This window comes from Tachypleus tridentatus, chromosome 13 (genome assembly GCF_004210375.1).
Source record: "Tachypleus tridentatus isolate NWPU-2018 chromosome 13, ASM421037v1, whole genome shotgun sequence".
Classification (NCBI taxonomy): Eukaryota; Metazoa; Arthropoda; class Merostomata; order Xiphosura; family Limulidae; genus Tachypleus; species Tachypleus tridentatus.
Genome location: NC_134837.1, coordinates 227,851,151 through 227,878,416, shown reverse-complemented (window position 1 = coordinate 227,878,416; position 27,266 = coordinate 227,851,151). Strand labels below are relative to the sequence as shown.

General features: G+C 32.0%; 1 protein-coding gene across 9 annotated transcripts in view; it reads right to left on the bottom strand.

The window, feature by feature from the left end:
- The window catches only part of Ocrl (Oculocerebrorenal syndrome of Lowe), a 162,724-nt gene that overhangs the window by 69,559 nt on the left and 65,899 nt on the right, over positions 1 to 27,266 (bottom strand). For all 9 annotated transcript variants that reach the window (XR_013021788.1, XM_076483029.1, XM_076483033.1 and 6 more), the window contains 4 exons: positions 25,783 to 25,873; positions 16,620 to 16,763; positions 15,175 to 15,397; positions 13,558 to 13,674 (listed from right to left, as the gene is read on the bottom strand). Coding sequence is in view for 8 of the 9 variants with exons in the window: in XM_076483029.1 (XP_076339144.1) it covers positions 13,558 to 13,674; positions 15,175 to 15,397; positions 16,620 to 16,763; positions 25,783 to 25,873 (575 nt within the window). In the remaining variant the exon portion in view is untranslated. The remainder of the gene's footprint in view (positions 1 to 13,557; positions 13,675 to 15,174; positions 15,398 to 16,619; positions 16,764 to 25,782; positions 25,874 to 27,266) is intronic.

Here is a 27,266-nt window from a genome sequence, read left to right as displayed (position 1 = left end):
AAGATTGTACTTTTAATCTGTCAAAATATTTATATCATAGTTTGATGTCAATACAATAAACATCACAATACTTTCAATATTAGCAATCCTTTTGGGATGTTTGCAATTTAGTAACACAGGGATACAAAAATTTATTTCAGCACATTGATTCAATCAATAAAATCTCAGCTTCCAGTACTTTCTATTTCGGTTGTAGTTTAACAAGTTTTTTAGATTCAGTCTTCTTTATAAATCATAACATTATTTCCCCAATATTTGTGAAATATTTTACCTTTTTAAATGTTGTGAATAAACCTTTTTTTTAAGTTGTCATGTTTCTAATCTTGTATAAACTGCTTTTATTTCACCTCAGTGCAAACAAGTAGAATAACACATACTCAACAGGCACAACTCTGCAATGGCCTGCAAAATACAAATCTATAATTGTAAGTATTTTGCAAAATATAGTGATATTTTGGTTTTATCATACACTTATATTTCCTTTTAAATTAAAACATATATAATATCAAAATTTCAAGTATAAACTATATTTTGATGTAAATTCCATTTATACAAATAATAGTAAAGTTACTTAATAAAATTAAAAAAAAACTCTTCAAAGAGTCATGATGTGTACTTTAACCTGTGTCTACTTCAAAGCTACTGAAAAATTCAAAATTATCCTTAACAGAATATCCTTCATGTATTGAACAGGGGAAAAAGTAATGTTCATGAGTGATTACAGATGCCTATGATAGAAACCATTGGTCTAACTGGACTCTGTGTTTAGGGAGCCCATATAAAACCCTACACTAAGCCTTTTGATCTGATTTTTTGGTAGATTTTTTCACTTTTGGCACATCTTTTACTTTGTGTTTTAAAAGGTATCTCAATTTCACACTTTAAGACACTACTACTCTCTACAGTAAATGTCTGTGACTCATTAATGATAAATTTCAACAATAAATTAAAAGCATGCAATCTACTTGTTTAAAAATATTATATTCAAAACAAGTAAAATATATCTACAAAATTCATTAGACTATTGGTTATCACAGCTGTATCCAGAACTTTAAATATCTGTCTTTTTTTCATCAAAGTGTACACAGGTTAGTTCAATTAATTTAAAACCCCTTTGAAAAGGCAAATTATTCTCTTCTATTAATGTTATGACAGTAAAGGCTTTGATACTTTCACTTTAGAAATTGCCACTATATGTTCTGCATTGCTGAACACAATTTTACAGCCTAACTTCACTAACTTACTTACACTAACTTTGCCATCTCTATACATATGTGGTGCCTGACTGAGGCCTAAACCTTTCTACAAAAAAATGAGACATTATAAAGTAACTACACTCAATAGAACAAAGAGACAAATTCAAAAGATTCAAATAACATGACATCAATTTACAACAAATGATTTGTAAACAGTTATGTAAACAAACTTGCCACAAATATCACTTCTAAAAATACTTTAATGCTCACACTAAACAAAGCTACTGTACTAAACTTAAAACAAACAGTTATTAATATCCAACACTCATAATTAAGAAAATGAATTTTCTTGGATGGTGTTGGGCTAACTTTAAACCTTATAAACTTCCCTGTGTTACTAAGAATAACTTTCACTTTATTAATGTAATTCACTTAATACAGAATTATATCCCCATAACTTTTATTTCATTTAGGTTTTCAAACTTTCATAGCTTGGATTTTATCCTTCCTTAAATTACAATTTTCTTTTTACTAGTTCTAAAATCCTGTAACATTCATGTTTTCTTGAATTTAATCTATACAAAAGTTCTGCATACATTTTCCAAAGTTAATACTCAGACAATTGTGGTAAAAGAAGTTTCAAAACTTAGAAATCATTACTCTACAGTATTTTTCAATGAGGAAAAGAGATGTCTTGAGAATGTGTCTGCTTGATGCAAAATCTGAGATATGACAGTGGAACTATTGGAATGTATCCTAACAATTTTTCACCTTGAATCATTGCCCAGGATACTGCAAGAAGTTTGAAAATGTTAACATGGAGAGTAAACTCATCTTCTGTCCCAGTACCCAGGAAATCTTGATCTTGAAGATAAGCTCCCCATTCCTGAAGAGATGCATCTGTGAACAGATGAATCTTGGGATGAGGTGGTGAAATGGGTACCCCAACAGGAGTTTGTTTCTCCAATCCAATCACCATTTGCAGATGCATTGCTTTTCAGTAAGGAGAGAGAACGATCCAAAGGATATGAATACATGATCCACTGGTTGCACAGTGATTCTGAAGGGACCTCATATGTAATCATCCGAAAGGAATAAGAGTCTCGAGGGATGCTCACACCCCTAAAAGAGAGGGAACCATCCATACACTTGGAGAAGAAGAAAGAAGTAAAAGCCTAACAGTGGTTGGCTAAGTGCAACTTAAGCAAGTATTGAAAAAAACACACCCAAATGAATGACTTATTGTGTCACTGACAAAATAGATTTATCCAATAAAATAAGAAAGCCTCCTTTTGCTACTTCTAAAAGAAAAACCTGAGAGTGTTTTCTGCCAATTGACAGGATGGGGCCAGAAGGAGCCAGTCATCCATATAATGATGTGTACACAGGCCTGAGGAATGCAGGTGATGAGAAAAAGCTTAGACAACTTTGTAGAAGACATAAGTTGCTTATGTAAGATCAAAATAAAGAGCCTGAAATTGTAGCATAGCACTTGGCCCTTGTGCAAAACCTAAGAAATCTTTAGAAAGATTCTGTTATGGAAATATGGAGTGAAGCATCAGTGACATCTCATTTGGTCATGCACAGCTCTGGTTCAAAGTAACACTGTAGGTTGAGAAAAGGTTCCATTGTGAAGTGAGGAGGATCTTAAAATTAGCTGAGTCAAGAAAGATCAATCATTGGACACCAATCTAATGTTTTCATGGTACCATGCATAAATGGAAGTAAATCCCAGAAGAATGGGACCACCCCATAACTGCTTTTTTTACTAATATCTCTATTATGGCCAAGGAATGGAGCTCTACCCATTATGAATCAGTTGGAGGTGTAAAGGCAATAAACTGAGTATACACTGGTGGAGATGATGTAATATGAATGACCAATCCTGAAGCCAAAACATGGAATTCCCATCGATCCCTGGTGAATGAGCTTGAAGTGTCCAGAAAGTGATGCATTTGTGCTTTCACTGCTCGCTCTCCCCCAAACAGTCACCTGTGACATTTTTGTCAGTCTGCTTGAGCCAAAGATTCTTAAGGAAACCAATAGATCTAGCAATCAAGGGAAGGAGTTGGGAAACACTATGAGTCAATATTTTCAAATCAAAACCAGAAAGATGAGAAGCCAATGAGAATAAAAATGAACTTAAATGATCAGTATCAGTTTGGGATTCTAACATCTCTGTAGGTAAAAAGAAAATTACAAGGGACAGAGAAAATGAGCTTTGCATAACTCCTTATGGTAGAAGATAGTAAATGCATCCTTTCTAACAAAGTGTCTATACCAAATAAATCCCAACAACAGACCAGCCAGGCAGCCAAATAAGAAACGGAAGAAGACAATCTGACTAAGGTGGATGTCAGCAAAATCTCCAACTCCTCTTAAAATTGCTGAGGTGAATGTTGATAAGCTTCAGACAAAAGTTAGATAGAAAATAAATACCTCAGACCAACCATGAGAGTAAGACAAATGCAAGAACTGTGATCCATTTGAAATGATCACAGGCTCTGATCTAGATCCCCACAGGTCTTCTCATGGCAATAATAAGCCAAACTATGCTAATACAATAAACATGAGGGACATGGAATAGCTATTCTCTCATGTAACTGAGTGGCAAATCATCCAGCATGAACAGCAATATCAAAGAAAGAAAAACCAAGCATTCTGTTGCAGTCCTTTCTGCAAACAAGGAAGAAGTAGAGTCATTTGCAATTGATGAGACACACAAAACCTTATAAACCCAAGAAACCAACTGATGGAAAGGGTTGCAGGTGGCTGATTAAAACAATCTTTTGACATGGTTGACCCAATAAACGGAAGTGTCAGAAAAAGTGAGTCAGTCATTTGAAAAAGCTGCCTCAGAACCACCGAGAGATACACCTTTGGTCTAAATTTTGTAATGGATCATATCACAAACAAGTTAAACTGAGAGTCACCCCACCCATGGCTATTAACAACATCAGATAGTAGAGGTTGAAGAAAAGAGGTCTGGTTGACCTCTGTAGTAAAAACATTATCTCAGGAATTTATACCAGTTGGTAAGTTTTTTGATTAAGTAATGCATAAATATAAATGAAAAGATAACTGTAGAAATGTTAACCTCAATCAAATTTATAACGTAAGCAGCAAGTAATCACAACACTTGCTAACAGAAACACGTGACAAATGCTTTGTCAAACAAAAGTGATATTATCATCAGGATAAGATGCTTATATACAGTACCAAGATAGAAGGTGGATTAAAGTTGGTGGAGAAATTTCAAAGTTAGAATTTTCTTGAGGCATTCGAGTAGGATATAAAAGACTGAGAGGTGTGCTCAGCCAAGAGCCTAGGATGGGATCACTTTGCATTTGCAATTATGAAGAGATAGCAAATCTCCTTCCATGAACAATATACAAAACCAACACTGATCAAAGAGAAGGGCAATGCCTATCCTAAATGGGTAATAAAGTTTCAAATCTGAACCAGAATTACGAGTAGGCTTCTGCAAAGGCTGGTGCCACTCTTACCGACATTGGGAGAAACATCCAAGGACCTGAGTAAGAGGCCCCCCAACTTTGCTCTCTTCTACAAGAGTGGAGGAACACATTTAAACACTCTGCTGGAAAAGCTTCTGTACATCACCCCAGTGACTGAAAACTGGGTGTGAAAAGGAATCCCTAGCTCGACCAGTAGAATCTGGGAGATAATGCGCACTAGGGGGTCCTGAGAAACTATGCAATAGGTGAACCAAATTTCCTGAATTTTTAAAAGCAAAGCTTACCCTCATTTATTCAATTAGAAAATTGGTAGGAACTGGCAGACTCCCATTTGCCTTTATTCATGATAGTTCATGAGTGGCAGTCCATGATAATATGATAATACCATATGGTAAGTGCCTAGATAGTCTTATGGAACACCTCATTTCTACAGAGCCTGTTGCAACCAGTAGTAAGAATAATCACATTGGTTGTTAGTGTGAAAATGAACTGAGAGAAGCACACCTTTCTGGACAACACTTGCTACAAAGTGTGATACAGTGAAAGCAAAATATAAGGAACCTTGGAAAGTAGAGACAAGACTGTGACAAGATACCCTCTCCTCCCTGTAGTCCAGCAGATGTTCAAAATAGACATGGAATAGGGAAAAACTCCCAAAAGAAATCACCCTGAACATGCAAAGTAAAATTATTAAATTTCATAAAAAGAAACAACGGTAAAACAAAACAAAGTTTAATTTTTGAATTAAAAACATAAATAGCATTAAATCCAATTTTTATGTGTGGTCTACAACAGCAAGAGAAAAACTAAAGTAATGCACACTGTAAAGGACTTTCTGTAGCATACTTGTAATTATCATAACTTGCCAGGATGACAAACAGGTAGTTCAAACATAAGCATAAGAAGTCTGAAGTTGGCCTTTCCAGTCCTGGTTAGACTTATTTTCCATTTTCTAATTTCAAACTAGATCCACTTTAATTCTTAAAAGGTAATCACATTAAAAAAAAGTATAATTTATAAATTAAAAACTCAAATAGCATTAAAAAAGTAATGACCTTTAAAAAACTAAAAAAATTTGTAAGATGGACAGTGTCACCATCACCAACATCATTTAAAGTCATAGATAAACCTTGGGACAAAACATGTTTAAAATGGTGCCGTTGTTGAGAATTGTAATGACAGCGAAACAGTAAAATGTGGCTTACTGTGACCTGAGTGTCACACAGACAACACATTGGTGCTTCAGTTCCAGACAAAAGAGAACAAGGAGTTAAAAAAGTGTAACCAATAAATAGTCCAGTTAGGACAAGTTTGTCTTTCCAATCCTTTTGGAAGACAGTCAAAGTCCAACAGAGGGTTTTAGGGTTTTATTTGGAAAAGCTTGATTTCATGTTGTTCACTCCAAGTCGACTATGAATTGGCATGAAGCTGAACATGGAGCATCCAGTAAAACTAGGTAGAAGTAGAGGGGATGATGTCCATCAAAGTCCCCCAGGATTAAAAAGGGAGACGACAACTGTTTAATGAAAGCATCAGGGTATGATTAATCATAGGTTTCTTCAGGTAACAGGTGGAGAGGAAAGACAGTGATGGTATGACCCAAGGAAACATGGATGGCTACAGCCTCCAAGGGTGTGTTGAGTGGCAAAGATAGGGTGAGCACATGCTGATCAACCAACAGTGCCACCCCTCTATGCACTTGTCTATCACAGTCTGTCATTTCTGTACAAAGAAAACTGATGAAAGGTAACTGTATCAGCAGGTTTCAGAAATGTGTCCTGTAAGGAAAGACATACAGGAAGGTAGGGAGCAATCAGTGCTTAGATGTCATCAGATTAGAACTAAACCTCAACAGTTCCATGATGACGAGAAAACCCACTTGTAGAGAAAAATATATGTGGAAAAACGGCTGGTATGGGTTGAGAAAATTTTTTATGTAGAGGAGTGAACATTATGTGGTCAGATATCAGTCAGTTACCTTTTTCTTTGTGAACCTGACAATGACCAAAGAAGGTCAAAATGTTGCTTGCTTCTCTACATAAAACATTTTCTCAACCCATACCAGCCGTTTTTACATGTATGCTATTTCAACAGTTCCATTCTATCAAGATGGTCATTTTTATTTATGTGTAGATGAAATGGGTGGAGAGCTCTTCTGTTTATGACTACGTCTTCTTTATTTTCTTTATTCGAGGGAGGTCTGTCAACCTCCATGGATCCTGCCCTGGGATGATTGGGCAGATCTTTGTTGTTGGAAGAGGATTCCAGCAACTGAGGATGTGAATAAAATCCCCATACCCAGAATAAAAGGAAGTGGATCATGGGATTTGCTCAAATGAATGTTGGGGCTAGAGATGGGTTTTGACATTGATTCATCAACTTTTTTAACAATGGAGGTCAAACAATTTTTGATATGGTTTGAGAACAGAAAGAACGAAAGTAGGATGGGTAAGAGCCATTGCAACTGATACAATGAGGGTATGTTTCACACTCATAGGCATCGTGGTCCTTGTCATCACAATAAGCACATGTCAAGGAACCCAGGACATGATGTCTTCGAGTAACCGAACCACTGAGAGTGGAAACATCTTAGAGGGTTTGGAATGTATGGTTGTACCTTGCAATTATGATAACCTGCTTTGATGGTGGCAGGTGGACATGGTGATGAAAATGTTAAAATGAGGACACTGGTCAGCATCATAATTCCATCTTTGCAAGTGGAAAGACACCTCACTGCAGGAACTCCTTGAGTGGAGAAACCAGCAAATATATCAAACTAAGGGATGTTCTTCAAATCCCTGTCAACAATAACTCCTCATGACAAATTCAAAGTAGCATGGGGCATAATCTCAATAGGTATATCCCCAATCACATTTGAATGTAACAGGAGTTCACTGTGTTTAAATATGGATGTTTCCACCAATATGTCACCAGAGCAAAATATTTTAACTGACTTTGTAAAGCCAGCAAGTCCCTCTAATCCCTTCTGAATAAAAAAGGGAGACATTTGCTCTAAAGGTTTGTCTGAAAGAGAATGCAATAAAAGAAAATGAGGTACAGGTGTTACAGATGTCAAAGATTGCTGCTCAGAATCTTCAAGATGTGGTTGTTTAACTATGGACTGTTTTTTTCACTATTTTATTTAAGTTTTTATTTGGAGGATCCATAATAAAAAAAAGAATGTTTTGGTGCCCACTGACCCCACCCACCAGGGTCTTGTGAGCACTATATCCAAACATCAGCATCAGATATAATGTTCACAACATCCATTGAGAACATCCAACACTGGTACTTGGTTGACCCTAGCCGAAGTGGACCAGCTGATTGACCCTTGGGGGGCCACCTCAAGGCTGTCCATCTACATGAATTCAAGGCCAAAATGGTGTGTTAGAATTGAACCACTCAACCACCAGGATTCTCTCCTCCCCTTTCATGGGTCACCACACATGGGTGGATGTTTAGATTCTAGAAGAGGTAAACTGAAAAAACAAAACCTTCCCTGGGAGACACCTTTACAACATACAGGAATGTAAAGAGCATGAGAGAAAAGTTAGGAGAAGTCTGAATACTGGCCCATAAAATGTACTGAACTGGATAAATGTAGTGGGCAGTAAAAGACAAATGTGCTGAATGAGATGTAACTCAGAAGATACCTCATTGATAAAGACAAAAATATGCAAAATGGATATTTGGGAATCCACCTCTTAAAGAAATGTAGAAACCAAGTGAAACTGAATAATCCCAATGAATATATAGTCAAGATATTAATCACAGAAGGAGGTAAAGTGAATCACATAACACTACCAGGTCTGACAGACCAAAATAAATTATCAGATTACAATCAATTGCAGAAGTGAGAAACAGATGGCAAAAATAAATGTGGAGATATATATTCTCTTTCCTAGTTGCTGGAGACTCGGAAAGAAAGGGCTTATCATAATAAAGCAGGGCCAAAAAGGAGAGAAAAAGCTCTTCAAACACACCATCTCTAACTTATGACATCAACATAGCAGCAGCCACAAAAAAATACTTTCACTGGGAATTGCACAATTTTTTTTCATCATCTGAGAATTATTCAGTTGTAATAACATACCTGCTAACTCCAGGTGGCTCAATGACAAGATTGACAATTATAATACTTAGCAACATTACAACTTATGATTCAATTGCTGATATGGAGATTGTAGATAACAATGTTGTTGTTTTCCATTTAAAGAAAACAATACAAACATTCCAACATCAACAAATCAGCAGCTAAAAAAATATATACTTTCACCAGAAGTCAGAAAACCAAAGCAAGCAAACAAACAAAGGAGGGAACAAGGTCTATCTATCCCTTCATGTAATAAAACAATAAATCTCCCAGCCTTAACCAGAAACATTAAGAAGGAAGAGAAACCAAATAGCCTGTCCCCTCTGCCCACAAGGGAGTACACTCAAAGAGGACAAAGAAAAGCCCCAAAATATTACAAATCCAAATGATTAATTTAAGAAACAGAGTAGAAAGTGGATCTAAATGAGATTCATTAGAAGTCAATTTAGTAAAGAAAGACTTCAGAAAATAGAATCCAAATTCTCCCCAGGATCAACAACAAAGGCAACATCAGAAGCCCTAAGAGAAAACACTCCAGGCCAAATGAATGTCTTCATCTCTCAGCTCATAAAAACATTGATAGCTCCAAACAAAAATAATGCCCCTCCCCAACGACAGAAAGACATCAGATAAAAAGTAGTAGGGGAGGTCACATTAACCACTCTGCTGATAACAGTAATACAGAAATTCATACCTGCAGTTAAATCATTTAATTTTTTTGTTTTTAAGTTATAATTATTCTGAAACTCCAAAATGCAGTGCAAAAATCACACTCAGTAACAAGACGATATGCAACACTTCATCAGGTAAAAACTAGGACAAATGCTTTGTCAAGAAAAAGTGATTACATTATCTAAGTGAGGTGTTTATATACAATTCCAGGATAAAGGGCACATTAAAAAGGGTGGAGAATTTTGCAAATTAAATATTGCCAAGGAAATTTAAGTGAGGTATAAAAGACTGAAGCTTGCAAGACCAATCTTTAGATAGGCCAAGCTGATGTTGAAGAATAGCTATATTGTCAGTAGATGGTAAATATGTTTTGTAAAACTTCATCTACTGGAATTCATTAATCAAAGACTTACACAGAATTACAAATATGGTCATTGCTGAATGAAATTAGTCAATAATTTGTCTGGAAGTTTTAATGTATAACTAAATCCCACATTTATTCTTCTCAAAACTCAGTTGCTTCTTTTGATTGCTTATTTGAAAATCTTTAATTAAACTATTAAAAATGTTAACTCAATGTAGGACTGGTAAGTTAAACAAATGAAATCAAATTTATTCTGTCAACATAGCAAAATGTTTTTTGACAAATATGTTGTTACTGTTACAAATATGCTTACATAATTATAAAATTAATATTACTGAGAAGCAAAATTCTTTAGCTTACGATTTATACCTAGAAAGATTACATTTTTTAGTCATTTGTCTATTTTTGAATAACCACCAAAATATGGTATTTCCTTCACCTACTGTTTCTTATAACACTTAAAATTTATATTACCAGTCAGCCTCTATATTTTTTACATTTATACTTTGGAAGTAAAACATGCAAATTCTTAGTTATAGAATAAAGTGCTTTTATTAATATCACTAAGAATAAAGCTTTACTTGCAACTAAGCCTGATAAAGGGAATTGTATAATTAAAAAAAATTTATTACATTACTAAATTAAATGACGTAATAAACAAAAGATAAAAATATATTGTTAGAATCTATTAGAATTGCACACTATAATAAGCCAGTCCATAAACCAGGATGTCTCGTAAGACCGAAATATATCAAATATTGGTATTTACAACTATATTTTATTTGTTTTCTATTTGATGTTAAAGAATTTCATTTTTTGTTGTTTAATGAAAGCATTTAAGATTAAACTGGATCAACTTACATATGCCATGATTAATTTAAATTATTAAGAGATACAGTGGCTAGCTGAATGTCCTGTTACCTTAAACACTTTGTAACAAATGTTATTTGTGTAACACAGGTGTTAATTTTCCACCACAGGAACATGTAAATAAAGTTACAAGTATCTGAATGATAAGCTTTCAAAATTTAAGTTCATTGCCAAACAAGAATATGATGCTACACTGATGAAACTTTTTTATTTGGGTAGTAGATAAAGATTCATTTCTGCCCTTTTATAGACATGCTAACATGTTCCATTATTTTACTAAATTTATTCTACATTACTCCATTACCAAAATAAGTTTCTTAAATGTAAACCTAATATTAAAAAATGAGATTATACATACTGATTTGTACTGACAACCATAGATAAACCATGATACTTTCCTAATCAAAAGTGTCACTCTGTATATACAAAATGCAATATCACAATCACCTAAGCACTTAGATTAAAGAAGATACACTCTGACAGTAAAAACTATAACCATTACATTAATTCTTTGAAACAGACTATAACTGAAAGAGGTTATAAACAAAACACTATAACTCAACAACTTGACAAAGTTAACAATATATCATGTAAATATGCATTGAAACAATTACCTAAAATAAATTCTTCTCATGTTCCATTGCTTATTACCTGTCACTCAACACTAAAAAACTGACCTGAATACTAAACAAACACTCTTACATCCTTCAACTTAATAATTGACTAAAATCCTTTTTTACAGAAGTTCCTGTCATTTCTTTCAGAAAAATTAAAACTCTGCATTAACATTTAGTTTACACTAAAGTCAACTTTAAATCACCACCAGACAGATGTCATCCTTGCAATAACAAGTGATGCCAAATCTTAAGTTCATGAAGGAAACGGACAAATTTTATTGATAAAGACAACCAAAAGCAGTTCATAATCACTAAATCCGTATCCTGATCTATTAAAAATATTATTTATCAAAGCTAGTGCCGAATATGCAGCTTCTAATATGTAGGTCAAGCCAAAAGAACTACATGGAAAGGTTTTAATAACCACAAATCAACAATCTAAACAAACAGAGAATTCCCAGTTGCAAACAACATGACATGCCTGGACACTCTCTGGAAGACATCACACTGACAAGAATAGAGACATATTTTATATGTACCTAACAGAAACAGAGAAGCTAAAGAAGCTTACTGGATGATTGTTGACCTCTATATGTCTAAAACAATTTTGAAAACTAAATTCATAATTAAACTTACTTTACTTTAATAGTAATACTCATGTTTTAATTTCTCTACATTGGTATTATTTCCTATATATTGTGTAATATTATAAATTTCTCTTATTTCCCACCACCTTTTGCCATTATTTTATTTTAATCTTTAATTTTATCTTTGTAAAGACTAGTTAACATTTCTTATAACTACTATCAAACTTAAGTCTTTTATGTATTGTACACACATCTTTGGGAAAAACTAAACTTGACACCAACAACACTAGGTTATGATTGGCTATTTCTCAAGGCCAACACATTTTAAACATCTGATTTATGTGATGTTAACATTCATGCCAACATACTTCCCACATTCATTAATCACAACCCTATATTACCCTGAAGAAGAATAACAAACTATTCTAAAGCATTCAAGTTTTGAATCTTTTTAAGAAACCAAGAATATCATTCACTGTTACCATTTTGCATGTCATTTCATACTTAAAAATCAAAGGAAGTGTTCATTCAGTATTTACATAAATTATAATAAATCAGCATTTTACCAACAAAATTCCACCAGAATTGAACAAAAAATATGCATCATTAGTCATTGGGACTGAAAGCTTTCACTAGCCTATACTCACAGATCTAGATTTTTGACAGTAATGATGGACAAATTATAATTACTAAATTAAAAGAAAATTTAAAGATTTTATTCAGTAAATCATTAAATGTAAAGTTCTAAGTTCATGACTTTGAAATCCAATTATGGATATCTACAAATACTATCAGATGTATCATAATGCCTTTTCTAAAAGCAAAAGAATTTTATATATTTGAAAATAAAAGTTGCTCTTCCAGGAGTGAAACATATTTTATGATGTGTAGGTTTTCATGCCCCATCTGTGCTGGAGTAATTCTGGTATACAATGTAGTTCATCATGTGCAGAATGATCAAAATCTTTATTGAAAGCTTTACCATGGTGAGTAATGTTGAGGATAGAGATGCAAGTCTTGTGACTGGTAATCTGAAGAAACACGTCTTAGATAAACACTATTTGACACTCTTACATTTTTTCACCTTTATTTCAGATGGAACTGGCACAGTTATTATGGTTATTTGAAATATTTCATATGTAAGTATGTACATAAATGATATAGCCAATTTACACATTTCTAAATATGTAAGTAACAGGCACATTCACTTTGTATCCAAGTCAAATGATGTTAAAAATTAGTACAAACTCAAAAATCTCAGAAATATTTATAGATATTTAAGTAATATCTAGTTTACAGAATGATTCCTTGCAGCCACTTTCAACTGTGGTTTCAGGTTAAAAACAATCTGTAATATTGTATAAATCTTTAATAAATTTTCAAAATTAGATCTTACCATACCTCTAATCATGCTTGTTTTATTTGGAAGGTGAAGCAAAAAAACTTAACTTATTAACTACAGTTAAAAGTAATAATGTTTCTGACACTACAGTTATATTTATGAACAAAATCATCATGAATCAGATATTAAACAGTGCATAAACATCATCAAAAAATAAACATCTTCTAACATTGTACTTCAATGACAATTAGGACAGGTTTTATGTTTATCTGATCTTGGTGTGTGTGTGTGTGTGTGTGTTATGTTGTAATTTCATAACATAATTTACTCCATTTCTTACCATCTTTCCCATAATTCCTGTACCAACTGTCTCTGCAGCAACATTCTGTATACAATCAATGTGTTTTACTTGAACAAAAACTATTAACATCATCCCAATAAGACGAACAAGTTTCACCTGAAAAACATTTTAAAAAAGAAGATTTTTAAATTTGTAAAATAAAATATACACACTAAAGAAGAGTTAATGAATAGATATACATCCTAAAGTTGTTAACATGATTTTAAGGAAACTTTTGATTTTTATAGGAGCATAACACATAATTATTATGATACAAGACCTACCCTTTTAACAATAAAGATTTGTTAAACATTATTATCACTCTTACTGTGACACAATGTTATACAAACACCCTATCTATGTTATCAATATTTTATAAATGAATAATATTCAATAGCACAATGCATGTTGTAATCAGTATGTGCAAAACCAACTATTACAATTGTTTGACCACTTTTGAAAGTGACATGCTACAAATTTCAGCATGATTACAACCATAAAAAATATTTTATTATGGGGAAAATCACAACAATCAAAATCTTTGTTAAAATTATCTGATTACTTAAGTTTTGGAGCATTAATTAAAAATATTAGTAATATGTTATTTTTGTGTACTCTTTAAATACAGTTCATGTATCACTTACTTTTGTCTTCATTTTATCATATGTTCTACATTACTATTAAAGATGTATTGTCACTAAGAAATGTGCATATTGTAATATTCTCATGTTCACTTTTTCCTTTTAAAATACTCAGATAGGGTCCACAAAATAACAGAAGGTTTGAACAGAAAATATTTTGCATGATTAGCTGAAATACCTATGTTTTGGCTAAGTTTATAGCAGAGAGAGAATAGACACTATAAAATCAGTGTAAAAATCTTTATCCAATACAAATCACAATCAGAAACAATAAATGCTTAGACTGTGGACAGCATCTTTACCAAAACTCAAAAGTTGGTGAAAATCTGTTGAGACCTGTTACAGACTAAGAAAACACAGCATTATAAACACAGTTCAATATTTTTGTATTGTGTAAAAACAACAGAATTATGGAATACTGTTTTACATTCTATTACAGGATGCAATTTATTTTATTTTTTGTCTAATCCATTTTAAATACCAGCAAGTTCTGACATGATTTGTTAATTCAGTTATAAAGCACCTTCTCTCTGTCCCTCTGTAGCTGATCAATTAGAGAAGAGGCACTGGAACATAGACACATCTTTTTTCCATGTGACAATAACAAAATATTGCCTCCACTGAAAGTAATTTAGGCCAAAATGCAACTATCATATTAAACAGTAGATCCTTTGATCAGTCGAACAACAAAAATGTAACATATCAGGGTAAATTTTGAAAATAAACAATGAAAACAAAATTTATTTGGTTTCAAAATTTCAACTAAGAGGAATTTTAAGACTTTGTAGGTATGAAATATATACTACCCAATAGTATTTAGTGTTTCCATTATAAAAATGAAAGCATTTCATAAAATATTATGATGTAATAGAAAATATGTTTTTTGTGCAAAATATTAAAATACATAACATTTTTTAAATGGCAGTTTAAAATGCTAAATATAAAGGACAAATTATGGAGTATACCATGTGCCTACCTTCTTATACTCAGCTTCAGGATGTAAAGCATTTGAAACTGCATGTAACCATTCCTCCTCCCTTGGAGTGTCATTAAACAGAAAGGCTTCTTTACTAAGATCTAGCTCCTGGAAACCAATGGCATATAAGTCTGGAGGCAGCAAGTCTGACTTTGGAGCTAACCAATCTTCTAATTTGATTATTGGTGCTTGTCCATTAACATTCCAGGTACCAATAAACACTCTAAATAAATGAAGGATATCAGGATATTAAAATATTTTGTTTTTGCTTGTTTGAAATTAAGCACAGAACTACACAATGGAATGTCTGTTTTCTGCTCACCATGGATATTGAAAGTTTCTAGCATCATATGTCCACAGACAAACTGCTGTGCCACTTGGGGCAAAACATTTTGTATTTTAGGCTGTAAAAAAACCTAAGCTTAAATGTATTTTTTAATTTTAAGATGTTCTTACAACAAAAACGAATAAATCAAATAACATTATGACTGTTATTTATCTTAGTTCCAAAATTTGTTAGTTTACATTATAATGTGCTAGAGTACCTCAATATAAATTTTGTGAAGTTAATGCAATAGCAAAACTAAAATACTCAATAATAATCCTTACTGCTGGTTGAACTACATTATCAAATATTTGAGTTCTTCAACAATTTCAATGACAAAACTTGAAAATATAATTCTTGACTAGATCATTTGGACTTTTTTATCTAATAACTGAATCACAATACTTACAGTTGAAATTCTGGACAGGAATTAAATCACAGAATCCTTAATTTAGAAAACTAGAAAAGTTACAGTTGAAAGTAGAAGCAGTATTTGATAATGTTGACACAAAACTGAAAATTCCTGTCAATAACTCTTTCTTTAACTTGTCATCTTTGTCACAGGTTTAAAACTTACATTGAGACAAAACCATTATCAACTTGTGTTTACTTCATATGTCACCATTACAGTAGTTTCACAAATTTAACATTCCTATAGATTAGGTTTTTTAACTTTTAATAAATGTATGATTGTGAACATATATATCAATTCTACCTGTAAAGTAGAAAAAATAGAAATGAAAGTACTTTCAAATTAATTAATGGTAAGTAGTACATAACAATTATAATGAACATATAATACAGAACATATTCATTTAAAATATCATACAAATGCGATTTGTAGCAACAATCAAATACTTTGGCAAAATTTTATAAAAATTAAGATCTAAAATCCATTAAGTTTAGTTGGGTATACCAATATAATAATTCTTTTATTAAGACTAAAATTACTACAATGAATGTGAAACTTCCGCTTCTTAATTTCATGAAATAAAGTTAACAGTAGTAAATACTACTATCATCAACTGTGACGATATATGTATATATATATATATATGAACTCTATTAAAAAAAAAAAAATTCCAGCCATAGGCTTACTTATAAAAGTACCAAATTTTACCTGAAATTCTGAAGGTCTGTATAATCTTCTTCTCTCATTGTCATTTGGAGTTTTACCACACTTTCTCTAGCAGCTAAAGGTGTAGCTCCCATGGCAATACTTTGTCTGGGTATGTTACCAAAATTTTCTGAATTATCAAGGTCACTATAATGAATGGAAAATAGGTTTATCAAATATTATTATATTTTTACATGAAGAAAATGTTTCTTGTATCTCTAGATTTGCCTTCACAAAATGTTTTTATGATATTTTGAAAATTACTATGTAATTCTTTCTTGTTTATCAGAGAAAAGTGTATACTTGCTTGTTCACCATGAATTTTTTAACATTTAGATGCATTTGTGCATGGGTTTTTGAATTGCATGGATAAATAACTTTGAACTTTGATACTAGAAATAAACAACCATAGAGTATTAAAATGTCTTGTACACACCAAGAGGCATTACAGAAATTAAACAATGAGCTTTAAGCTTTGTCAACCTTGTTTTCCAGAAAATCATAAATTATGAAGGATGACACAATTTGGTATTTTGTGGTCCTTCCCTGGTTGGTGTGGAAAGATAATTCCTTTAAACATTAGTCCTGTGAATGTATAGAAGCATCGAAGAAATTGCCTTCCCATTTTCTTGAAAAAAATGACCTTATGACATCAGTGACAAAGCAATTTGGGATAATTGTGTTAACGATCTATTTTGAATACCATACTCAACAAGGATGATTCTCATCACAGAAGTGGCTGCCCAATGTTCAATGAAGAGATCTGTTTAAACAGTTAGGCAAAAACTGATGCATCATTTCAATCCTTGTCTTATGTCAATCAATAAAGAATTATGTTTCTTTGTAAAAGTCCATAATGTATCCTCTTCCTTTAGCAAAGCTAAATCGAATTCCAGAACAGAACCATTTAATACCTTTTCTCCTAATAAACCTCTATTTAGACCAATTATTATAATAATCTGAAGGACTGATACTAAACATTTATTATACTACTTCCTTTTGAAATGTTGCAAGAGTTAGACTTTGTTGTACATCACCAACCATGTCCACAACCTTAAAATGATGATGGATTGTCTCTCGAAATCATAAAAAAACTTGTCTAATCTTTAAATTTTCTGATCCTGGACACTGCATGGTAGTGAAAAGCAAAGCAGTAGCAGTTACATCAAACCCTACAGTATGTGATGATTAAACTAATGGATAACATCACAAACAATACTTCTAGAGTTCCAGCAAGAGCATCTGAAGGACTCACTTCTAGTTTTGGTGATTCTTATCATGAAATAAGAAGAGTTACAATCACCAAATTCCAATAAATTTGTTTAATGTAGATCTACATAGCCTGTAACACTTGTATAAGTACTTACAGGTGCAGGAAGATATGCTGTACATTATTACAAAATACCCAGACACAGCTCTCAATCTCTAATGGAGCTAGTAGTCACTTGAGCTTTTAGACAACAAATACTCCATATGATTCCACAACAGAATAACTACAGATCAACAGGTTTTTTTTTAACTTGTGCTGACATGTGAAAGTATTTTTTCAGTTGTATTTATATCAATATGTTTTGAGAAATTGTGTAAACACTGTAGTGCACATGAAGAGCAGAAAACAAGCTGGCTATGCAAGTCTACAATTATATATTTTAAGAAGCTGAGAGGTAGAGTTCAGTCTATTATCTCACATATGGATAGCATGATTATTAGAATATAACCAGTAGGTTATGTTCATGTTTCTATAGTTCTTGTATGTTGCAGTTTGCCATTCATTGAAAGTACATAAAACAATATAATGAGGTGTTGACATTTATCTTTATAACATTATGTACATATACAGATAGGTAAAGGCATTGTTACATGAACTATAATGCAACAAAGGAATATTTCTGTGTAAGTTACATTATGTGCATGAATAAGATACAGATCAAATGGTCTTAAATATTATTTAAGCAAAGCAATAAAAAAAGAACTTAGTCAGTATGTTGAGAAGGCAAAACATTATCCAGTATTTCAATCATGTTGTTGAAAGGATGTTTGATTTTTCGAACTAAAATATTTAAAAGCTTGCACACACTTTATTCTGGTAAAATTAGGGTAACTGGTCAGCTTACACTACATTAACCCTTCACATGCAGGCCTGACTCACTTACACAGTCTTTTACATTGTTAGATTCAAAATTTAATCAAATACCTTTATTATCATTTTATGAGAATACACTTGGCAAGAAAATATTGTTTATAATTTAAATGTATATATCATATGCGATCCAACATGTTACTTTAAAAAATAAATACTTATAAAATTCTCATTTCCAGTGTCATATAACATGTTTGAGATTCAATTTTCCTTTGAGAATTTTCCTAACATCAAACACCTCTTACGCCTACATGCTGAGAAATTTTTGTTGGTTTATCCAAGTTTAGCAGTTTGGGGTTAGTAGATAAACTATGGAAATAATAATGTAAGCTTTAACCATTACTCTTTGAACCTCTATCCCAAGCAATATGTTTGACATTTAATTCTCCTGCTGCTACAGGGTGGCCCGTAAGTCCCTACCCATCCATATGTTATTATGTTATATTCAATTGCGCTCATATTATAAATTTATTTCTTTTTTTTTCAGAGAAATATGGCCGATGTATGCCCATTTACACTTGAAGAGCATATTGTGACAAGTATGCATAATATTATGCAGTGAGAATGAGGGACAGCACACAGATACACTGGATACATAAGATATATGGATGGGTAGGGACTTACAACCCACCCTGTAGATACACAGATATGCTGTTGAACAGGTCAAGCAAATACCTCCAAATACTCAAGATGATGTGTGTTGTTACCTTTCATGTACACAATGGTGACTTGGATGAGTGTGTGGGTAACTTTGGGTAAGGTATCTGGATAGACTGTGGCTTTTAATATTCATTGCTACACTGCTATGAGATAGAACTATCCATGGTATGATAGTTTATGCTTTTGAAAGAGTATGATGTCATAAAATTAACAGATTCCAAAGGCAGCACTTATTTTCCCTTATCCCCCTGATCTTGCAGTAATCTATCATAATTGGAGACTAGCAAAGTCTTGTGCACTTTATATGCACGTATCATTTATCAGCTCTGTGTTTAAGCTTCAGATGACTTGTGCTTCTTCTTCTTGTTAGTCACAGTTCTCAGTCATGTTAGGTTTCTCTCATGGGCACCAAACTGAGCTCTGTTTTCAAATGTATAATTGTTGGTATGCAACACATTGATAAAATTTGTATTCCTAGTTTCATCTACTCTAACAAGGCAGGTAGCCTATTTGTACAGAGCTCTCATTTATAGGTGGGTAAACACTAGCCAATTATTTGTCAAACTAACCATTACATTTGGCACTAACTGATTTATGTTAACCTGAAGATTTGAGTTGTTTTTTGCTTTTGACTCCATTTTCTACATATACATCTACTCTAATGATGCACATAACTAGGCTCCAGTGGCTTAAAACTGGGACTGATCTTACTAATAGATTAGTCCCTGGTTTGGGTGGGGTAATACGTCACTAGGTATCTTACTGTATTTGTTACCATTCAATAATGTGTCCTTATTTATGTACCAAAAACTAAATTCAAGCTAATTCTAATTTTAGAACTACATAATTATCCAAGTGATAATGTTGTATTTACAATTCAACTCACAGTAACACTGACTGTAAATGAAAGTAAAAACTAAATCTACAATTAACATACATTAATGCTGTACTTATGCCTTTAGCTGAACATACAATAATTATCTAAAAATGAAACTAAACCACAATAAGTTATGCTATAAACCTACACAGTTTGTAACAGGTTGAAATGACACCATTGCACAGAACTTTTTTCCATTACTCTCACATCTCTTCTGGCCCACTGAAACTAACAACCTCAAATGTAGCTACCAGGCATAGGCTACTAAATCAACAGAAGCACAAGCCATTTGATAAAAGATGAGGACTTGAGGAACAGCTGTACTGGGAAAAACAAAAATTTCTCCAGGAGTTTTGACAACCCTGGGAGGAACTGACCAGAAATAACATGGACCTTACTAAAGTTAGTAAGGAAATAATAAGGAAGACTAGCAGTAGGTTTACAGCAGCTCTGGACATTCTAGCCTTCAAAATGAAGTGGTATCCAGTTCTATACGAGCCCACTATCACACTCTTATGTTTGTTTTTTCTTCTCTAAATTACAAATTTTCATTGAAAGGTTGTGTAAACAATTTCAAAAGATGTTTTCTTATTATTTAAAATTACTTCACTGAACATATTTATATAGTTTTGCAAGTGCTACTGCAGTGTATATGCTGCAAAAATATAATCTAAACTACTGCATTTAAGGATATTATGGATAAGTTCTAAAAGTATTTCTGTTATAAATAAAGGTGCAGAGGGAAAGAATCTATCTGTTATTATTTAAAAAGTGTCTTCATTTTGAGATTAATACATTTCAGCCCAGTATCTCAAATTTTTAAGAGTGCACAAGAAAGTAAATTTCTCATAAATCCTATTTGATCTTCTTCCTTGAATTACCTATACAATACAACTATATTTCCAATGCCCAGATACAGAATTTTACTTTCATATCAATTTAATTAAATTTATTTTAAATAAAATAAAATAAAAATAAATTTACACTAATAACTCTGTATAGATAAAATATGTCAACAATTAAAAATCTTGCAAAACTGTGGTCTTTGTACATATCTACTGCTTGTTTCAAGTTCAGTAGGTAGAAAAACTATCAATTTCTTAAATTGCAATCTCATAAACTGTCTGTTTCATCTAACAACATTTACTGTTTTACAATTTCAAAACTTTTGCATCTAAAAAAAATTATGAATATTGCACCTCAAAGCTTGCAACTATAGAATCTACTTTCTTTTATTCATATTACTTTAAATTCCTAAACTTTCAGTTATGTCAAAAGCCTATTTTTAATCCAATATCCTCATATAATCTGATTATATCTCTCTCTTTCTTCTTTTTCAGTTTTAATTCTACACAGAAAATAATCTTACTGGTTTTCGTGTTTCTTTTTTAATTCTGTTGAAATAATATTTTGATAATTGCTTTTTACTTTACAAGGCCTCTTATTTGTAATTTGAAGCTGATGAAGTTTTAACAGTGGACTTCTCCAAGTATGAGTTTACAGATTAATGGGGGTTCATACTGTAAGAACTATACACAATTTTTAAAAGGTAAGGTAAGGTTTATAAGACAAAATGATGCAACACACATACATTAATCTGAGTATTAATTATATTAAAGATATTTTATTGCACAATTTCATTCATCAAAGTGGACTTGTGCAACATGTGACTAGGCATGTTTTGCTATGCAAACTTGTGCATATTGCAATGAAATAGGTGAAAAGCAAATAATGTGACAGCTAAAAGAGATACAAATTGGATTAAATGCTGAATACAAGCTACTTTGTATAAGGAAAACATTTAGAGAAATGAATAAAATAATATAAAATATAAAATAAATACCACTGAAACTGAGTTAAGCAATCTGTGTAGTCTGTAGCTCAAAAGTATGTGAAATTTGTTTTGGTTTTATCATGTTTAGAAAAGGTGTTATAAATAATAAATTATCAAAATATTCTACTCTAGGTTCAAAACATTTAAATGTTTTATAGCTTTGTTTTAGATTTGGTAATATTTACGAAATGCTAATTTCTATTAATGTTAATGCAGAAATTACAGTATATTGTCTCTTTACAGCTGTAAAGAAGTAAAACCACTAAAATTTAAAAAAGTAAAACTTTCAGCTAGACTGTTGTGGAAGTCTAAAGTCTTTTTTTTATAATATTATAACTTTATAGCATAAAAATTCACAAAATATGACTCAAAAATAAAGAAAGGTTTATGAATTTTGTATAATTTCTTAAATGTGTTTTTCTGGTTCGATATCACGACATGAAGTTTAAAATTAAAAGTTTTTTAAATCTTTTGGACAGTTTTAAAACTATTTTCTAGGTTTCATATCATAAAGTTGTGTGTGTGTGTGTTTTCTTATACCAAAGCCACATCAGGCTAACTGCTAAGCCTACCGACGGGAATTGAATCCCTGATTTTAGCATAGTATATCCTAAGACATACTGCTGTACTAGTGGGGGGCTTTATAAAGTTGTACGAAGTGTTGAATTAAAGATTTATTGTTAACCTTTTGAACAGTATTAAACGTATTTTTTTTACAGAATTATAAACAATAAAACTGATGATGTCTTACTTGTAACTTATAAGAGGTACTAAAAGCATTTTTTGCATAAGGTAGTCATAAATCATGTGGTGGAAAAAGTTTCTACAAACAGTACTTGTACAATGTTTTTGAAACAACTTTCCTCTTGTATACAAAACATGAATGTTTGCTACACCATTTTTCAGTTGTTCTCTATAAAATTAAAGTTAATTGCCACTCCTTTATACCTGAACTGATAAACTTAAAAAGTCAGAGTAAAACTTTAAATACTGATGTAATCCATAATTTCCACTGGATTTTCCATACATTTTCTAAATTATTTATGTATCAAATTACTTTTGGGTCCATGAGTTTGTTGCTTACAAATTGGCTAATAACAGGAAAAGTCACACATAAATATCTAAACAAAAATTCCTTCAATGCAGCAATTAATCCCACTCATTAATGCTGTGATTCCTCATATATTTTACATACTAAACAAGATTTCATACAATTTTGTCTTCAGTTCTTTACACTAAGTATTATATTAGGCACAAACATAAAATTATCCAATATTATAAAATATGTGGTACCAACTAATAAAAGACAGTACAAAAACAAGCATAATTTTAGGATCAATGTGCAATATTTTACATACCATGTATTACTGATTTTAGAAATTTTTATTCCGATTTACTCTGTATACTTTCATTGCTAAATGATTTTATTTCTGAAGTTTATGTATTTTTATATTTTTTGCTTGCCATCTACATATTTTATTCATGCAATACAATAGGGATGTGCTGACCCACATTTTAAATTACGTCTATCCTCAAATGGAGGGAGACATATTGTATTCTCTACATTTGTTCTCTACAAAATTAAAATTATTTGCTACTTTATTGCTGAGGTGCTCAACTTGGAGAGCATATACTTTGATCCAACATACTCAAAGATCTTTTCACTCTCTTTATTTCAGCCTCCACTTGATTTTATATGCCTAAAGGACAAACATTACAAAACACACAATTTTGCATGCATTTCCCTTATATTTCCACCAATGCAAATACGACTTGGCACAAACATACCTTGCAACAATTCTCTGAGATTAAAAAACATATATTTGAGATTTATGCTTTTCTTTTATCTTTACACTAGTTAAAGGTAAAAATAATTCACAATGTATGTAAATAAATGGCTCTAGACCTAGAACATTGTCTGCAAATGTAAATATTTCACAGTTGTTATTAACTATATTTTGGTTAACACAATACATGTGATTACATATACAATATTGAAGAAAAAGGTTTTATTTTCCCAAAGTATCTATAAAATTTCTGACATTGTGAATAAACAAACTTACTTAGAAAATGACTATCCTGTATATTATAAGGTCATAATTTAGTACATTCCAACACATTTTTCTTACAAAATAGTCTTAAGTTGATACTCTAAGTTTTTATCCTTCTTTAGTACAAATTCTGTAATTTATGTCTCTTTTTCCCTCTCTCTTTATATCTTGTACATTCTGAGGATCTTATTGAATAAGATGAATAGGAGGAAACATATTGCACATACATGTGAATGTTGGCCTTTCAAGTACTAGCAACAAATGTGTAATAATGAACAAACTACACAGAAGAAAGTAGTTATATACTACATAACTAGTGTATATATTGACTAGTGATTTTTGTGGAAAATTTCTAGAATATTTTATTACATTTACATCAAATAACAACCACATTTCCACAGAAGTTATGCACCAATCTTTATCTTTTATGTGTTTTTAACTTTTCTGAATAAGTACAAGTTTTTAATTTACCACAGAATACAGGATAAATTAATTTATTGCTCATTCAAGTAACTTGAGAATTATCACTTGGATCAGTAATGAAGAAGTTTGTTAACAAAAAGACTGTTTGGTCTGAGATCAAGCAGTTTTGGAATCAACTATCTTGAATTCTAATTCAAAAATGTTTTACGTACAATACATTTGTATTTACAATTAAAGTTAGAGATGGCTGAGACAGTTTGAAGGCAGAGGGAAAAATATAGAGAATATAATCTTTACTATGTGAAATAAATACAGGACAAATATTTACACATGTTGTAAAGACATCAATAAAGTACTTTTAAATATACAAGTGTTAACAGTAAATTGCTACAATAAAAGAAAGGTGTTAAAAAAAATGACATCCCTAAAACAAAATCTTGCACTGGAATATTTATCTAAATTGTGACTGTAAAGTCATTCATGACAATGTTATTATATATTTATTTAATTATTAAACAATAATTTTCATGTCACTTCAAAATAATTCTACTAGTTATCACACATTTATTTTAAAATCAAACTTTATTCCTTTTATTTCATATCTTAAACCCATAAAGGACTAAGTTAATGTTACTTGTTACATTTAAGGAACTTAGATTAATCCCTTTAGATAATATAATCAGATCTATACAACTTGACATTTGTGGTTATTTAGTGTGATGAGTAGATTTACCCCACAGTGCCACAAAAAACATTTCCTCATGGTTCAAGAATTGGAATACTCACAAATCCTTGAATTTCCTGCCTTATTATCACACGAGTACATCAGAGAGCAAAATTTAATATTGAAAAAGTACTAAAAAAAGGTCAGATCATACAATTATTCACTTATTAATAGATAACTGACACTTTTTCAAGAACCTAAATGAAATTTAATTATGCACTTAAAGGGTTAAAGAGATTTATGTAAAATGGACTAATAAAGGTAACATAACAAATCCAATTATAGCATATGTAGAAAAAAACTGTTCTAATATTTTTAAATCAAACTTGTTTTATCTCATCTGCACCTTAATTATTCATAAAGGTTGCAAACATCAAATAGGCATTCCTGAACTTGTAAAGTATGAAATCACATGAGTCATAACTATTATATTATTTGTCAAAGTGTTTTCCCTTACCTTTCTTGTGAATCACTTTTCTTAAGTTCAGTATTATTTGGACAGTTGTCTGATGTCATTAATTCTGAGAAATTATCATCAAAACCCAACCCTGAAACACACAAAGTACCCACAAAATACTTTAGTTAGTCAAAGTTAACATTTTCTTAAACTGAAAATGTGTATCCTATAATACTTACCTCCACTCACACAACAATTACTTAAGTGCCAGGATTTCTTCCACTGCTCATCTAACCATTGTTATGATTTTTTTTTTCATGCTTGCTCCAGTATTTTATACCCCACTTAGTTATCCTAGAGATAATAGTCTTGTGACACTCTCCACCCATGCCAATTCACCACCTATGCTGATGTTATATATAAGCATCTCAATCAGATAATGTTATCACTTTTTCAAGATTGACTCAATCCACAGTCTCTAAAACTGGCTCTTAGTGAGGTGGAAAAGTAGGACAGTGTCAGTATTAATGGAAATTCATTTTCAATTTAAGAAAATGTTAACTTCCAAAACATACTTCCTCTCATACTGAGCTAGAATCCCACACTGACAAGGTAGAGGAGCCAGTGAGAGTATTATCCACATACGGAAAACATCAGAATGGATCACTGGTGTGTCAACAGAAGATTGGTACCATAGTGAGGAATCCACACTATATCCAGAAGAGGTATGTTCTTCACCCATAACTTAATTCATCTACTGAATGTGGAAATTTTCATAATTTTTCATCACAAGATCCTAACAAGATAGTTGACATTCCAATGCTCAGATTGGAATCATAGGACCATGGTCCCTATATTGGCTAGGGCAATTAGACTGCAATATATACATATTTATACACAGACATATACATACTTACAAGTGAATCCAAACCTGTAGCCACAGAGTGATGGGTTCTGAGCCACCAGAATCATGACAAGAAAAACATTCTCCTCAAAGAGAAGAAATCCAAAAGTCAATACCTCAGACTAGGAATGATGAGATACTGTATGCAATACTCAACCTGAGGACACAAAACTTATCCAGTCCAAAATTATGAACACTGACCTTCACTCCCCAACTAAGTGGCAAAGTGAGTTTTCCTTGTCTTCAGGATTATGGGAAGAAGGTAGAACAAATTGTGCTTAACCAAAGATCTGGGATGGGACAGCTCAGCATTTGGAATTATGAGGACACAATCTACTCTCATCCACAAACCTTGTACTGAACCAATTTGATCAAAAATAAGGGCCATGCTCAACCCAACCAGATAATAGAGTGTCAAATCTGAGTCAATATTACAAGTAGGCTCCCACATAGGCTGGTGCATCTCCTAACAACATTTGGCAAAAAAACATCTAGGGACTTAAGGAGAGCTTACAACTTTGCCTTCTACTACAAAAGGGAAGGAAATTCACTCTGAAGGAAAAACCTCTGTCCACCAGCTCAGTAACTAAACAGTAGGTGTGGTGAGGACTAGTTCCCAAGTTTCACAAGTAGAAGCTGA